Source organism: Rhinolophus sinicus, chromosome 10, assembly GCF_057876585.1.
Source record: "Rhinolophus sinicus isolate RSI-liver-muscle chromosome 10, RSI-T2T, whole genome shotgun sequence".
Classification (NCBI taxonomy): Eukaryota; Metazoa; Chordata; class Mammalia; order Chiroptera; family Rhinolophidae; genus Rhinolophus; species Rhinolophus sinicus.
Window position 1 is genome coordinate 3020339 of NC_142510.1, and position 14643 is coordinate 3034981.

At 54.7% G+C, this 14643-nt stretch overlaps 1 protein-coding gene across 1 annotated transcript; it reads left to right on the forward strand.

Moving 5' to 3' along the window:
• Positions 1 to 420: 420 nt before the first annotated feature.
• UMOD (uromodulin) lies at positions 421 to 12992 on the forward strand. The gene is made up of 11 exons (XM_019751612.3): positions 421 to 679; positions 1953 to 2144; positions 3040 to 3816; positions 3898 to 4011; positions 4630 to 4838; positions 5728 to 5876; positions 7536 to 7781; positions 9826 to 9988; positions 10540 to 10621; positions 11537 to 11578; positions 12665 to 12992. Exons 2-11 carry the CDS (start codon positions 2048 to 2050, stop codon positions 12724 to 12726), a joined length of 1941 nt encoding a protein of 646 aa, XP_019607171.3. The 5' UTR covers positions 421 to 679; positions 1953 to 2047; the 3' UTR covers positions 12727 to 12992.
• The last annotated feature ends 1651 nt before the right edge of the window (positions 12993 to 14643 follow it).

Here is a 14643-nt window from a genome sequence, read left to right on the forward strand (position 1 = left end):
GGAGGGGGTGCTTTAGAGGGTGCCATCTCCAGGACAGGGAACCTGAGTGGTCCCAGTGGGGGCAACGACACCCCCTCTTGCCCTGGTGCAGCCTGGCGTCAGATACTGGCCTCTGCCTGGCTCCTTGGGCCCAGCTTGTCCTCGTAAATGCCCAAGAAAAAGCTCGGTCCCTTGGCACTGCTTTTCCAGTTAATTTCTAACTAAGGAATCTCTGGATACTAAAAGGTGCAAAGCAGTGGCCTCGTATGTGCAGGCACAAGTGTGACCCCCAGTGTCAATCATTGGGTCTCTACCTATTAGGAAAAAGAACAACCTCACAGCCTAGAAAAGGAAAGGAAAAACACTGTGCCCAATGGGCAAAATACTCCACCCCCAAGAAAAAAAAACTCTCAAGAAACAGAGTCAGACAATAAAAGCAGGACAGAACGCCAGGCAGGGGCAGAGGCCCACTTATGGGCACACACTTGGAAATGGATGAATTCTACCTCTCTGGCTTCAGGTAAAGCCTACCTGAAGGGGACGCAGCCGTCTCTTCTCCCAGCCACTTCTCCGCCACCCAGTCTTCTGCTGGTTTCCATTCTGCTGGAGGAAGGGGGAGAGGAAATTAAGAGATTGGAACTTGGCTCAGACCTAGATTGAGTCATTACTCTGCGGACAGTGGCTTCCTTCGGGATTCTTGGTAAGTCAATCTCTCCCTCTTTGGTCCTGTAGCAATGGCTACTATTTTTTCACGCGTTCAACGAATATTAATGAAGTGCCTACTATGTTCCAGGCCCTGGGGATGCAGCAGTGAGCATTTGCGATGTGCCAGGCCCTGCTTTGCAAATATCACCATAGTTAATCCCTGTGACGACAATGTACAGTTGGCCATTACCCACCAGAGTGGTTTTCAAACGATAGGTCAAACCATTCAGTGGGTCATGGAATCATGTGTAGATTATATTAGTATCTAAAATAGTCTTTTAATACAATAGACTACATAGGAATTGTTTTATAAAAACTTATTTCGTGTGTGTGTCTGTGTGTGTGCAAACACACACACACACTCATGCACAAGCAATGGCACTGGGTCACGGCAGAAGACATTTCCCCTCTAGCAGATCATGGTTACGAAAGCTGGGAAACCACGGTTCTAGAACACAAGTTTTTTTGAAGACCTCTTCAGACTCAGCCTGGCATGTCACAGGCACTTGATTTGTGGAAGCAGTGGCCCCCATTTCACGGATGGGGAAACTGAGTCTTAGTGAATTGAAATACGTTGCGTGATGTCACACTGTTAGTGACTGGGAAAACGGGGATGGGAATCTGGTGGCAGCTCCAAGTCACACACACAACCAGCGTGCGACCCACTCTTGCTGCTTTAAAAACGGGTCATAGTAGTACCCACTTAGGGTTATTTCAGCCGTTGGGTGAAACAAGAAGTGACCACTCTGGAAACATTCAAATGCATGATGCAAGTTAATCACCTCTCAGACTGCTTATCTCCAGCCACTTCTTTACAATATATGAGTTGCGTGAAGTCGGGGACTCTGTCCTGGTCATTGTTTTTCTTGCTGTGTCGTTCCGTTTGGCACATAATAGTGACACAATAAATGTTTGTTGAGTGAATAATGGATCTGGGCATGCTGAAAGTTCCCAGGAGTTGGCTGTTGAAGCCCGAAGCTGCCTCCTGTAAGGTGCTGAGTTCGGGACGCACCTCATCCTGCGGCTGCTTCCAGAGCTACAAGAGACTCAGTTCTTTCAAATGCAAGGAGTTGGGGGGGTTGGGGAGGGGGGCCGAGGCTGGGATGTGGGTGGGAGTAAGGGTGGGATCACAGAGGGGAAATCCCACCAAAGCCAGGGCCGCAGCACTGCACCCCTTTTGTACTTCTGGCACAAGGCGTCTCCCGCGGCTCCTGGCTCTGCGGAGCGGGGTGAGAGCGTGCATTTATCCTGCCCATCTCTATTCACAGGACTTCGGGCATCAGAAAGGAAAGCCCAAGGGGCCAGCTTGGCCTCACCTTTGGGCAGGTCTTCTCGGAACCAGTAGCTGTATAAAGCAGAAAGCATGGGGCGGCTCTTTGCTCTGACCTCAGTGCCCCTGGTAGTGGTGGTGGTGGCCTCCTGGGTCATCACAGCTGCAGCCGAAGACACCTCGGAAGCTAGTAAGTGGTGGTGTGTGCGTGTGTGCGCGCACGTGCGTGTAGGGGGCAGTGCTGCCCTTAGCAGGGGAGGCTCCATTCCTCTTCTTTGATGCTTAGGATTTGCAGAGCCCTTATGCTGAATCCGATTCTTACATGTCACGTACACAGAACTCACCCAGGAATAGTGGGGCCTGAGACTGCATTTCGGACAAGCTCCCAGGTGATGCTGACGCTGTGGTCCTGGGGCCGCACACAGAGAGGCCAGGGTCTAGCGCAGCACTAAGGCCCCTGGCACTTGACTGCAAGGCCGGGAACACACTCAGCCGCACAGGAGATTTAAACACACCCGGGGGGCGTTCACACTTAAGAGGTCATTCCATTGGGTGGTGTGTGGCGCTCACTCTGCTTTCAGCTTCTCCCTGGGGAAGGAAGCCGGGCACCGTGTCCCCCCCAGGAGCTGGAGGCGCAGTAACGAGTGACTGAGAGTGCACACTCCGTGGCCGTGCCACCTGGCTTTGTGTCCTGACGCTGCTGCGTATGGACAAGTGGCTTAAACCTCTGAACTTCAGTCCTCATCGTTAAAATAAGAGTCAATGTGAAAAGGATCCGTCAGGGCCTGTGGGGGGGAATTCAACATATCAATAATGAATGTGCATATGCCGGGGTCTGGCATACAGTTCCTACCTAATGAACGACAGCTCACTGTTCTTATTACTGTCGGGGCGCGCACACAGCGTGTGACCCTCACAGCCGTTTGGGGGAGTTTCCAGAGAGGACGCCACACAGATCAGTCTTATGGAAGGTTTACCAGGAAGGGAAGGAAATGGGGATAAAACGTGTATAATGTGCAAAGGTGGTCAAAGGGTCGACAGGGTCACGGAAATCCTACTCTGAGGCTGGGCCCTTCTGTCTGCAGGAAATTGCTCTGAATGCCACAGCAATGCCACTTGCATGGAGGCAGGGGCTGCTACCACGTGCTCCTGCAAAGAGGGCTTCACTGGTGACGGCCTGGAGTGCGTGGACCTGGACGAATGCGCCAACCCGGAGGCCCACAACTGCTCGGGGGGCAGCCGCTGCGTGAACGTGCTGGGCTCCTACGTGTGCGCATGCGCCCAGGGCTTCCGCCTGACACCCGAGCTCCACTGTACCGACGTGGACGAGTGCGCGGAGCCGGGGCTCAGCGGCTGTCATCCTCTGGCCACCTGCATCAATGGCTACGGCAACTACTCGTGCGTGTGCCCCGCGGGCTACTGGGGGGACGGGTGGTCCTGCGAGTGCTCCCCGGGCTCCTGTGGGCCCGGGCTGGACTGCGTGGCCCAGGGCGAGGCGCTCGTGTGCGCCGATCCGTGCCAGGCGCACCGCACCCTGGACCAGTACTGGCGCAGCGCCGAGCACGGGCCGGGCTACACCTGCGACACGGGCCTGTTCGGCTGGTACCGCTTCGTGGGGCGCGGCGGCGCGCGCCTGGCCGAGACCTGCGTGCCCACCCTGCACTGCAACACGGCCGCGCCCATGTGGCTCAACGGCACGCACCCGTCCAGCGACGAGGGCATCGTGAACCGCACGGCCTGCGCGCACTGGAACGGCGACTGCTGCCTGTGGGATGCGCCCGTCCAGGTGAAGGCCTGTGCCGGCGGCTACTACGTGTACAACCTGCAGCCGCCGCCCGAGTGCCATCTGGCGTACTGCACAGGTGAGCAGGGGATCCCCGCCACCCCGACGGGCACTGCGGGCGACTGGCGCGCACCCTCGCTGACTGTCTGTGACCCTGCAGACCCCAGCTCCGTGGACGGGACGTGTGAGGAGTGCAGTGTGGAAGAGGTCTGCATATCGGACAACGGCAGGTGGCGCTGCGAGTGCAAAGAGGACTCCAACAGTACCGGCACCGGTGAGGCCGGTGGGGTGGGGGAGGCGCGGAGAAATGTCAGCCATTCCTGTGTGTGGGGACACACAGGGGCCGGGCCAGCAACATGCATTAAAACCAGCAAGTTAGTGGACCCCAAACTGCCAGGGCTTGGGACCTCCTCACCCCCAGCCTTCTTCCTGAGGTTGAAAACAACCCAGCCGACTTCACTGCATGCTCCAAGCACAGCTCCGGGACTGAGCTCTGTTGTTTTAGGAGGGAAATGAACAAGTGTACAGCATTCGAAGCATTAGCTGCTAGTAAGGACTGTCTCCTCCATGTAGAAAGGGTGCAATTCACTGAGGAGCTCGAATTTAAAAACAAACAAAAACCTTGGATGCGATGTTCTTTAACAGTGGGACCGTGAAGACCCCAACTCATCTTATTTTTCATACGCGTCCCACACTTCGGGTAACGGGGGTAATGATTGGCCCCTTGGGTCCATCCAGGGAGGCTCAGAAGCCAGTCTTGGTCTCCATCACTCTGAAGGGGGTACCCCAGCGAGACCAGAGCAGGGCTGCTCTGAGCTGGGCCCTGGGGCACATGCTGGACCCCCAAATGGTGGGCACAGGTCTCCAATCCTGCCTTCCCTGTCTGTTTCAGAGCGCTCCCTCCTGGAGTACAGGCTGGAGTGTGGGGCCAACGACATCAAAGTGTCCCTGAGCAAGTGCCAGCTGAAGAGCCTGCACTTTGAGAAGGTCTTCATGTACCTACGTGACAGCCAGTGCTCGGGCTTCACTGAGAGGGGTGACCGGGTGTGGATGTCTGTGGTGACCCCGGCCAGGGATGGCCCCTGTGGGACAGTGATGACGGTACGTGCTGGCCAGTGTGTGACAGGGCTGCGGCACTGCCTGCCTCAAGCCCCAGCTCTGCCACTTACTAGTCGTAGAGCTTGGGCAAGTTGTCTGGTTAGCTGGGTGGTGCCTCAGTTACCTCAACTGTAAAATGTAGTAATAGTACCTACTGTGTAGGGTCAGCAGAGGGTTAAATGAGGTAACGCATGTGGAATGAGTGGGGCAGTGCCTGGCACATAGTAGGTGCTCAGTGAAAGTTCGCTTCAGATAAAGAGGGCGCTCCCTGCTGACAGTCTCCCATTTGACAGATGGGAAGAGTAGGGCCCAGACAAGGCCATGATTGTTCTAGGCCAGTAGATATCATGCGGGGTTCAGAAGCAGGTCCTGGGAGGCGGGTGTGGGGAGAACCTGGATCTCACCTATAGAAGCCCCCCGAATAGGGACCCAGAGCTCAGCGTGTAAGTGGAGCGGTGCTTCCTCCTACTCCCTCACCCCCCGCCCCGCAAAGGGCAGAAGGCAAAGAAGGGAAGAAGAAATGAACGACTCGGAAGTCCCATCACTGCTATTTGGCAGAGGAAGCACAGCGTAAGGGAAGAGCCCAGGCTCACAGGTCCCGCGCGCTGTGGGCCAGGTCCCGAGTCACTCAGTTTCTGTGAACCTCTGTCTCATCACGGGGCAGGGGGGTGCCCTCTTAGGGTCAGTGACAGGCCTAAGACAGGGATGCAGGACGAGCATTTAACTCAGGCCCTTGCACGTGACATGTGCTCATAAAAGGTTGCTGTTGTAACTTTTGATCGAGGAAACTAGGAGGGCAGCTCCCAGGTGACTGGAGAAAAGCCCTTTGGATTTGAGCCCTACTCAGCTTCTCATGCCCTTTCTCTCCGCCCCACCCTGCCCCCCAATGCAGAAGAATGAAACGCATGCCACGTACAGCAACACCCTCTACCTGGCAGATGCCATCATCATCCGTGACGTTGATACCCGTATCAACTTCGGGTGCTCCTACCCGCTGGACATGAAAGTCAGCCTGCAGACCTCCCTGCAGCCGATGGTCAGGTGCGGCCAGGGGGGGTCCCCAGCCAGCGCCCCTGGCCAGCTCCACCCCTCAATGCCTCAACCACGAGGCCCTCAGCTTCCCTGTCAACTGCCTCCCATCAGGAGCTGGCTGGGGGACTGGGGGGATCCCAGCCGGGAAGCCTGGCGTCCAGATTCAGATCCAGGCTGTGTCACATAAAGGCGGCTTTGGGAAGCTGATAGCCCCTAGCAGCACGACAGCTCTGCAGATGTGACGCGAATATCAGGGTCGCTGGCTTATCAGAAGGGTGGGGTGGTTGGGCTGGAAGGAAGTGGGAAGCTCTCACTTAGAGCTGCTGTGGGACTTTGGGCAAATCACCTCCCACATTTGGACTTCAGTCTCCTTCCTTCTCTGTAAGTAGGAGTTTGATTAGCGAAGGATTCCCAAATTATGCTTCTTGGAGTCTGAGGGTCTTTAAGGAGGACCCCTGGGGATGCCTGTGGGTTGAGCCAGAGAAGTTCCACCCATATTAGTGCCACATGAGGTTTCCATGTTTAAAAATATTCACGGGTTCTGCTGCTGCTGAAACTGCAAATCTCCGAATAGGATGAACCACAGGCCAATGAGCTGACTGCACGTCAGACATGGTGCTAAACGCACAACAGAGCATCTCCTTGAAATCTTAGCGCATCTGGGAGGTGTCGGTATGGTTATTATCCCCATTATACAGATATGGAAACTGAGGCTCGAGAAGGTTGACTAACGTGCCCAAAGTTACAGAGTCTAGTAAGTGGCAGAGCTGGGAGGCAAACCTAGGCCCTCAGGCCCAGAGCCCCCACTCCACCCTGACCTTCACTGTGAAACGTGCCCATGACTTTGTGTTCTCTGGGCCAACCAGACTCAGGAAAGGCTGCTGGGCCCTGATGAGGGCGCCTGGGGGGAAGAAGTCTGCCTTTGTGGAGCCGCGCCTGGCCCGGCAGTGCGCTGGCCCCGATGTGGCCACGTCCCAGACAGGGCAGGCTCCAGGGAACAACACATCTGTGTGCAAACCTCTCTGGCTGGAGCTGGACGTCTTGCCCCTGTCCAGCTCTGAATTCAAACCCAGTGTCACCTGGTCAATGGCCTGCCACGTCACTGAGCAGTTCTTATTTCCCGGGGCCTTTGTGGGATCGTCCCGTGACGCCCTCGTCAATATGGCTGTTTTCAGTGGAGTTAAAAATCAGCCGCTTCAAATCCCCCATCTTCTCTTGTCCGTGAACCAGAACTCTGACCAAGGCCTGCCCCCAACCCATCCCTTTGAACTGTTCCAGGTTGAGCCCAAAGGAGAACTCTAGGTGATTCCCTTGGGAATTTGTGTGCTGCACATCTTGAAAGTGAGGGCCACTAAGTGAGGGGGTGGACACGGTCCCAAAAATGGAGTCTGTGGAGCGGCAGCAGCAGCCTCCCCTGGGAGCCTGTTAGAAATGCAGAACCTGAGCCCCACCCCAGACCTGCTGACTCAGAACCTGCGTTTCCACAAGATCCTGAGGTGCCCCTGTGTGCCCATGGCAGTGACAAAGCAGTGGTTGGTAGATTCCAGTGCGACTGCTGGATAGAAACGCAAACCACTGCCAGGGGTCGCCCAGGAACCAGACCAGAGAGGGGGCCCATCTGTCGCTACTCTCAGCTCTGGTCCCCTCACCAGCCCCCCCCCCCCACAGCACCCTGAACATCAGCGTGGGCGGGACCGGCCTGTTCACCGTGCGGATGGCGCTCTTCCAGGGCCCCGCGTACACGCGGCCCTACCAAGGCTCCTCCGTGACCCTGTCCACCGAGGCCTTTCTCTACGTGGGCGCCGTGCTGGACGGAGGCGACCTGTCTCGCTTTGCACTGCTGATGACCAACTGCTACGCCACGCCCAGCGGCATCGCCACTGACCCCCTGAAGTACTTCATCATCCAGGACAGGTAAGGCCCACGGACGGAGCTCACGGGGTCTCTGGACGCGGACGCGGGAATATAAAGCCCATCTTTATATTCACTGACCTCCGGCTGAAATCTAGCCACTGTGAGGAATGGGCAGCCAACCCCAGAAGTATTAGCGGGACACGTGACGACACTTACACTCCTCAGTACTTTTCAGTGACGACGGTATTAGAATTTCTACTGCTTCGCCTTATGTAACGTGTTGTCTAGTACGCGTACTGGTAAGTACATACACGTATATAATAGATACGTAAATGTAGAATGCACATACCGGAGGTTTTCATACTCTGAGAACTATGCTTTGATTTAATTGGTTTCCTTTATAACCTGATGTACTTTATTGTAGGCACTTAAGATGTTATTTTTGAGGAGGGATGCATGGGCTTCCCCAGAAGGCTGAGGTGGGGGGCAGGTCTCAGAAAAGGGTGATAAACCTGACGGCAAGGGCAGAAGGCAGCCTGGCACCCGGCTGGGAGGGGAAAGGTGCGGGCACAGCTGGCCAAGGGCCAGGTGAAACCGGGAGGACACAGGTGGGCTGCTTCTATGCAAAAGGCATGAGAGAACCTTGAACCGCTCCGTGAGAAAGTAGTTCACAGTTTCATTTCATAAACGGAACAGATACTTTTGAAAGCTCCCTACGTGCCAGGCTCTGTGGATAACACAGTGAACAGAAGGGACAAAAACCTTTGCCTGCCTACAGATGATATTGGGGGGGGGGGGTGCAGCAGGGGGGCGACCAGCAATTAAACGAAAGTGCAATCGATAGCGTGTTACTGATAATGAGGCTATGAAAGAAAACCTGACACAGGGCTGGGGAGGGGCTTGGCAGCCGGAGAAGCGACCTCTTCCTGTCCCAGTTCTCTTAGAATCTGCCTGCTGACACCCAGGGGGAAGCCTCAGGTGGGCGCCCACCTGCCTCACACCGCTCTGCTCCTTGCTCATCTCCTTTGCAATAATAATAACAACCACAAAGCAAAGTCTGTTGTTTTAGGGCCTTGGGCAGACCCCTGTGTCTAACTGAAATTTAACAGCACTGTTTTACTTTGTATTTCGTCGTATGGTCATATTTGACGCATGGTCAGTAATACCCGTTTGCTATTTGTGGTCTAGCCATAAAACACGAGCTGTATTTCAGTACAAATGTAAGTAGATTTAAAGAAGAGTCGTAAGTGAGTTATTTGGGAAACACAGGATAGCATTCGCAAAGGTAGTGTCTAGCCAAGACGAAGAACAACTGGGATTTGGAGAAGGCTGGCATGATCGTGATGGGGGGCATGGAGATTTGGGGTCAGATCTTGGCTTTGCTGTCTCCTAGTTCTGAAACACAAGTCAGCTCATCTGTCTGAATATTCAGGCTCTCACCATGTGAAATGGCATAAATACTACCTACTGTGTGGGGAATTTTAAACTTTCTTTTTTCTGAGTGAAAAAGTGCTGCGTGTACAGTGTGGAAAGCTTGGAGAGTTTTGCAAAGGAAGCAGGAAGAAATGCTTGTGTTTTTCTATCTGGGCGTGTGTGGGCGCTGGGTCGAGGGCCACCAGTCTAGGGTAGGTGCCAGAATGTCACCGGATGCTTAAGGAGACAGTGAGAGTGGCCAGAGGGGACTTGGGAGCCCTGCTCTGCTTGAGTGCATGGGGCTGCCAAGGGCCATGCTGGATGCCAATAAACATAGCTAATGATTCCCAAATGCCATTTCCTGGGAAATCAGAAAGTGCTAACTTCAGGATAGTTTCAACTAAGTGCTGATGACAGTTTTACTCTGGCACCATAAGTATGTAGCACCGACTGTGTGCCACGTACTGTAGTAGCACTTTGAAAAATAACTCGCTTAATCCTCACAACTGTCCTATGATATGGGTTACAGTTATTATTCCCTGTACACAAATGGGGGAACTGGGGCACAGAGAGATTAAGTAATTACCCAAGGTCACACAGCCAATGGGTGGTGGAATGAGATTTGAACCCAGGAAGTCAGGCCCCCGCGTGCTTGCTTAACCCACCCCCTTGTCTGACATAACCCTCTCAGGTGTCCACGTGCTGAGGACGCCACCATCCAGGTGGTGGAGAACGGGGAGTCCCCTCAGGGCCGGTTTGCGGTCCAAATGTTCCGATTTGCGGGGAACCACGACCTGGTCTACCTACACTGTGAAGTGTATCTCTGTGACACCGGGAATGAAAAGTGCAAACCCGTGAGTTGCCTCCCCTCCCTCAGCCTGTTTGCCGGGCCTCCCCTCGCCCGGCTCCCCAGACCAAAGACATCCGGCCACCAGATCTGAAAAACTGAACAGGTGGTTCTGCTGTTTCTCTGAGCAGTGGGGTGGGGGGTGGGTGCAGAAGGAGACCTAAGATGCTGGGAGCTCAGGGGGCATCCCTGCAGTGCGCTGGCGTACCTGGGGCTGCGTTCTCCTAGCAGAGGCTGACGTTTTAAAGCACCGTGTGTGCACACCTTATCTGTGTCACCTTTTTAACTCTGTGCAGCAACTCGGTAAGGTCCTTATTTTGGGAATCCCCTTTTTTATATGGGGAGAGACGCTCAGAGAACTTAAATGACGTTCCTAAGATCAGATGTCTGAGAAGTGGTGGTGATGGGCGGGAACCCAGGGACCCTAACGACTCCTGCCACCCCCACACTCAAGCCCCAGCCTGAGGCAGGGGGCCACTCCTCTGAGGGGTGCAGCCCCCGCCCCAGGGCGGGACCACAGGGCCCCTCACGGGACAGTTTGTCGCCCTGTCCCTGCAGACCTGCTCCAGGACCAGATCCCTCAGTAGGGGCGTCACAGACCCAACCCATGTCCTGAACTTGGGTCCCATCATGCGGAAAGGTAAGAGGGCCACTCCTCCCCCTCCCCACGTTCCAGGTGGGCCACACTGTCCTGGGACGAGGAGGGACAGAACCTGGTGCTGGGGTCTGACGAGCTGGAGCACGTGGATTCTGGGGGGCAATATGGACTAGAAGCTGCCTGCTTCTTTGCAGTTCCCATTCACTCATTCATTCATTCATTCATTCCACACATACGTTCTTGTGCCTACTGTGTGCCAGGCCCCGTGGGGATCCCACGGTGAGCAAAACAGATACAAGCCCAGCTTGCATGGAGCTTATGGACCAGTGTGTGTGTGTGTGTGGGGGGGCATCATTCAAAGAATCATAGATAGATAGATAGATAGATAGATAGATAGATAGATAGATAGATAGATAGATAGATAGATAGATAGATGGATGATGGGTAGATATTGTGACAAGTGTGCTCAAGAAAATCTATTAGGAACTCTGAGCTCTTACAACAGAGGAACCAGACCCTGTCTGGAGGACGGGGGCAGAATGGAGCTGAGATCTGGAAGCTGAGGAGGGATTACCTAAGAGGGGTCAGGGGAAGGGGGTGAAGGGAGGGAATCCCAGGCAGAGGGTACAGCACGGGCGAAGGGCCTGCGGTGGGGAGCCCAGCCTGCGACAGTAGCTGCAAGAAGACCAGGCCGGCTGGGAGCAGGAGGAGGAGATCGGTGGGGGGTGGGCTGATGCAGGTGGGCCCAGGCCGTGTGGGGCCTGGTAGTTCTTGCTAAGGTTTTCGGTCTTTCTCCTGAAAACAGTGGGGAGCCCTGAAGGGCCTAAAGCAGGAGCGTGACCTGCTCAGATCGGGGTCTCAGAAAGACCCCTCTGGCTGCAAGGAGAAGAGCCGACTCGGGCCTCTCCCGGGCTTGCACGCCCTCTCCTCGCACGGAACCTTCTCTCTCCCCTGCAGGTGGCCAGGCCACAGTCTCGAGCGCTGCTTCCACCAATCTGGGTAAGTTGACGGCTCCTTGAGAGGTACCTGTGCTAGAACCTTCTGGGGCTTTTTTCTGTGGGCCCAGGGAGCGCCGTCCTGCTTGGCCTGAGCTCTGAAGAGGTGACAGCACCTGCCGAAAGGGCTGGGCCTGGGGCAGGACATATGCTCATACCCCCACGTTGTCCCACCATAGCGTATGCGATACAGGCAGGCACCAACGGGCACACGAGGGAACACATCATCCGACATGTTTGCACACGCGCGCACACACACGGATCCCGTGCATACATTCATATTTGCTCTCTCAGATGCACAGACAGCTAGCGTTGTGTGCGTCTTTGCACGTATAGACACACTCACAGACCTGTACACACTCACAGACCTGTACACAACAGACATGCACAGACTCTAGACCTGCAGCTCAGATACTTCCTGAAACCTCATGGCTCAGGTCTAACACTGTTTTCAGGGTCCACCCCACAGGTGACACATACATGCTGGTGTTACTACAAGCCACGCAACACACTTAGTTCCTGGCTGAACATAACAGGCAAACAAAAACCTGTCCGTCTGCTTCTCTGCTCGGACCTCAAAGGCCAGACTGGTGGCATCTCTATGGCCCTTGATTTTCTTGGCCACGGGCTTGTCTGCAAATGTAGATGAAAAGTGAATCCATGTGACCGGTGGCCTTCCTGGCCCCGGCACCTAGATCCAAGGGGGCTTTTCCACCAACCGAGTTTGACCTGAGCTAGTTCACCCAGCACCAGCGAGACTCAAGGGTTCCTGAGAGGCTTGTCCTCTGTGAATATCCCAAAGCGCCAAGGATGGTAGAGCAGGTTGCGCACTGCACAAGAGGGCCCTTTGGAGGGGATACCAGGCCTAGTACCAGAGGCAAAGGCTGTCTTCTTCAAATTGGTCCACCTGGGAGGGCACCTTTTTCTATTTGGTTTTCAGGGCAGATAAAGACAGTTTCCTTTTTCTAACTGATCAATGCAGAGAGGGTGTCCCTTTCCTAACTGGCCACTCCAGAGGAGGCATCTTATGTGAGCTTTGCACAAAGGGCCATCAGTGCCAGGAGCGGCCCTGTCATTGCTTTCCTTTCAGGGCTCCTGAAGTTCTGGCTGCCTCTGCTGCTCTCGGCCACCCTGTCCCTGATGGCGCAGTGACCAGCAGGCGGAAACCCTGTGCTCCGTGGCTGCGAGTCACTTATTGCTGGCTGGGGAGGCGACGCAGGCCAGGGCTGCAGCCACAAAAAGGGGGCTCACACTGGAGTCAGCCTGCTCCTGTTTTCTCCCCTTTCATTCCCGCTCCCCCAAAGCAGCCTGTACTTTTAATGCTGCCTTCTCTCAAAACGGGGCTTGTGACGTGTCTGCACACGAGGCCCCTGTCTCCTTAAAGATGGTGGCAAAATAATAGTAATTTTAAAAGCTCATTCTGTGAAGTCATTCATTCATTCAGCAAGTATTTACTGAGCAGCTACTCTACACAGGCACTGTTCGTGGTGCTGAGGTTCCCCTGGTGAGAAGAACCAGGCTTCCTCCCTGCCCTCGTGGAGCCCGCCATCTGGTCACAGAGATGAGGTTCAACTCTCATTCTGCTGTGTGACCTTAGATAAAATACACAGTGTCTCTGAGCTTCAACCATCCATGTATTCATCCCAGCATTCAGTCATTCATTCAAGAAATACTTGCTGAGCACCTACTATGTGCCAGGCACAGTGCTAGCGGCGGTACAGCATGAACCAATCAGACACACTCCCTGCTTTCCTGGAGCTTAAGGTCTGGCAGGGGAAGGAGAACTCGAACAGGTATTTACAAGTGTGTCAGGTACTGCAGGAACGGAAGGTACAGCCGGGGCTGCTGCCTCTGCATTAGGGGGATAATCATGACGCCCTCACAGGCTTCATTCAGGTTTCCAGAAACATTTGAGCACCCAGTATGTGCCAGACATGGTGCTAGCTGCTGGGCAAACACTGGGGAACAGGACGAGTCCCTGCCTTTGGGAGCCTCACTCCCTTGCAGGTGGTGTGCCTGGCACATACTTGGGGCCCCCTCCCTCCACGGCACATCTCCCTCCCGATCCAGAAGACACAGCCCTGTTTCTAGAGCCACAGAAGCAGCAGCCGGCGGAGAGCAGACCCATTACTTCCACCGGGAGGGGATGCTTTGCAAGGGGGCCCTCCAGGAGGCTTCTTGGAGGCACGACCAGAAACCCAGGGGCTGCTGGGCCAGGAGACCCAGGCATCCGAAAGGTCTCTGTGCTTCTTTACCCAAGTGGGCCAAAGGAAGCCGATGCCGATGGGAATTGTCTGCCCTGGCAGCAGGTGCTTCCCTGGACTCCAGCTGGGGCTTTCCAGGGGAGCCCAAGGCCCTGTCACATTACTAGAACCTTCTGATGCCAGGGAAAACCACACGTGTGTATCAGCAAATGGTGCCTGCAGGGACAGCTTATCTACAGTTGGGGACCTCTTATCACACGCAGACACGGCCGAACCCCCATGCCTGCGGCCTTTACGTAAGAGCTTTACGTAAGAGCTTCACGTAGGAGGACGTAAAGCTGAGCCCAGTCCTGTTCATGGTCAATCTAGGGTCAGCTGAGCCTGTCTGGACCACATGCAGCGTCATCGCTCCTCTGACTCAGGTACAACACAACATAAAGGAAAATAAAAACAAGGGCCAAAGACAAGAGCCAGGGAGAAGAAAGCACATCAGAATCAATCCTTTGGTCTCTCTGTTCCTTTTCCTTTCTTTCTTTCCCTCTTTTCTCTCAGTTATTCAGCTCAGTAGTCAATATATATGTTGAGCATAAATTCAAGACCAGACACTTGTATAGGCAGCGAGAAAACAGCAAATAAGCAAAACAGAGCCGTTGCTGCGGAGAAGCTCATGTTTAAAAGGGGGATAGGCTTGTGACATGGCAGGTGGCGACGAGCACTTGGGGGATTAAAAACACAAGGGTGACAGAGTGATGGGGCGCTATTTTACATAGGATGGCTGGGAAAGGTCCCGCTGATAAGCATAGGCTGAGAGAAGTAAGAGAATGAACCAGGGGGTAGCTGAGGAAGAACATTACAGGCCGTGGGA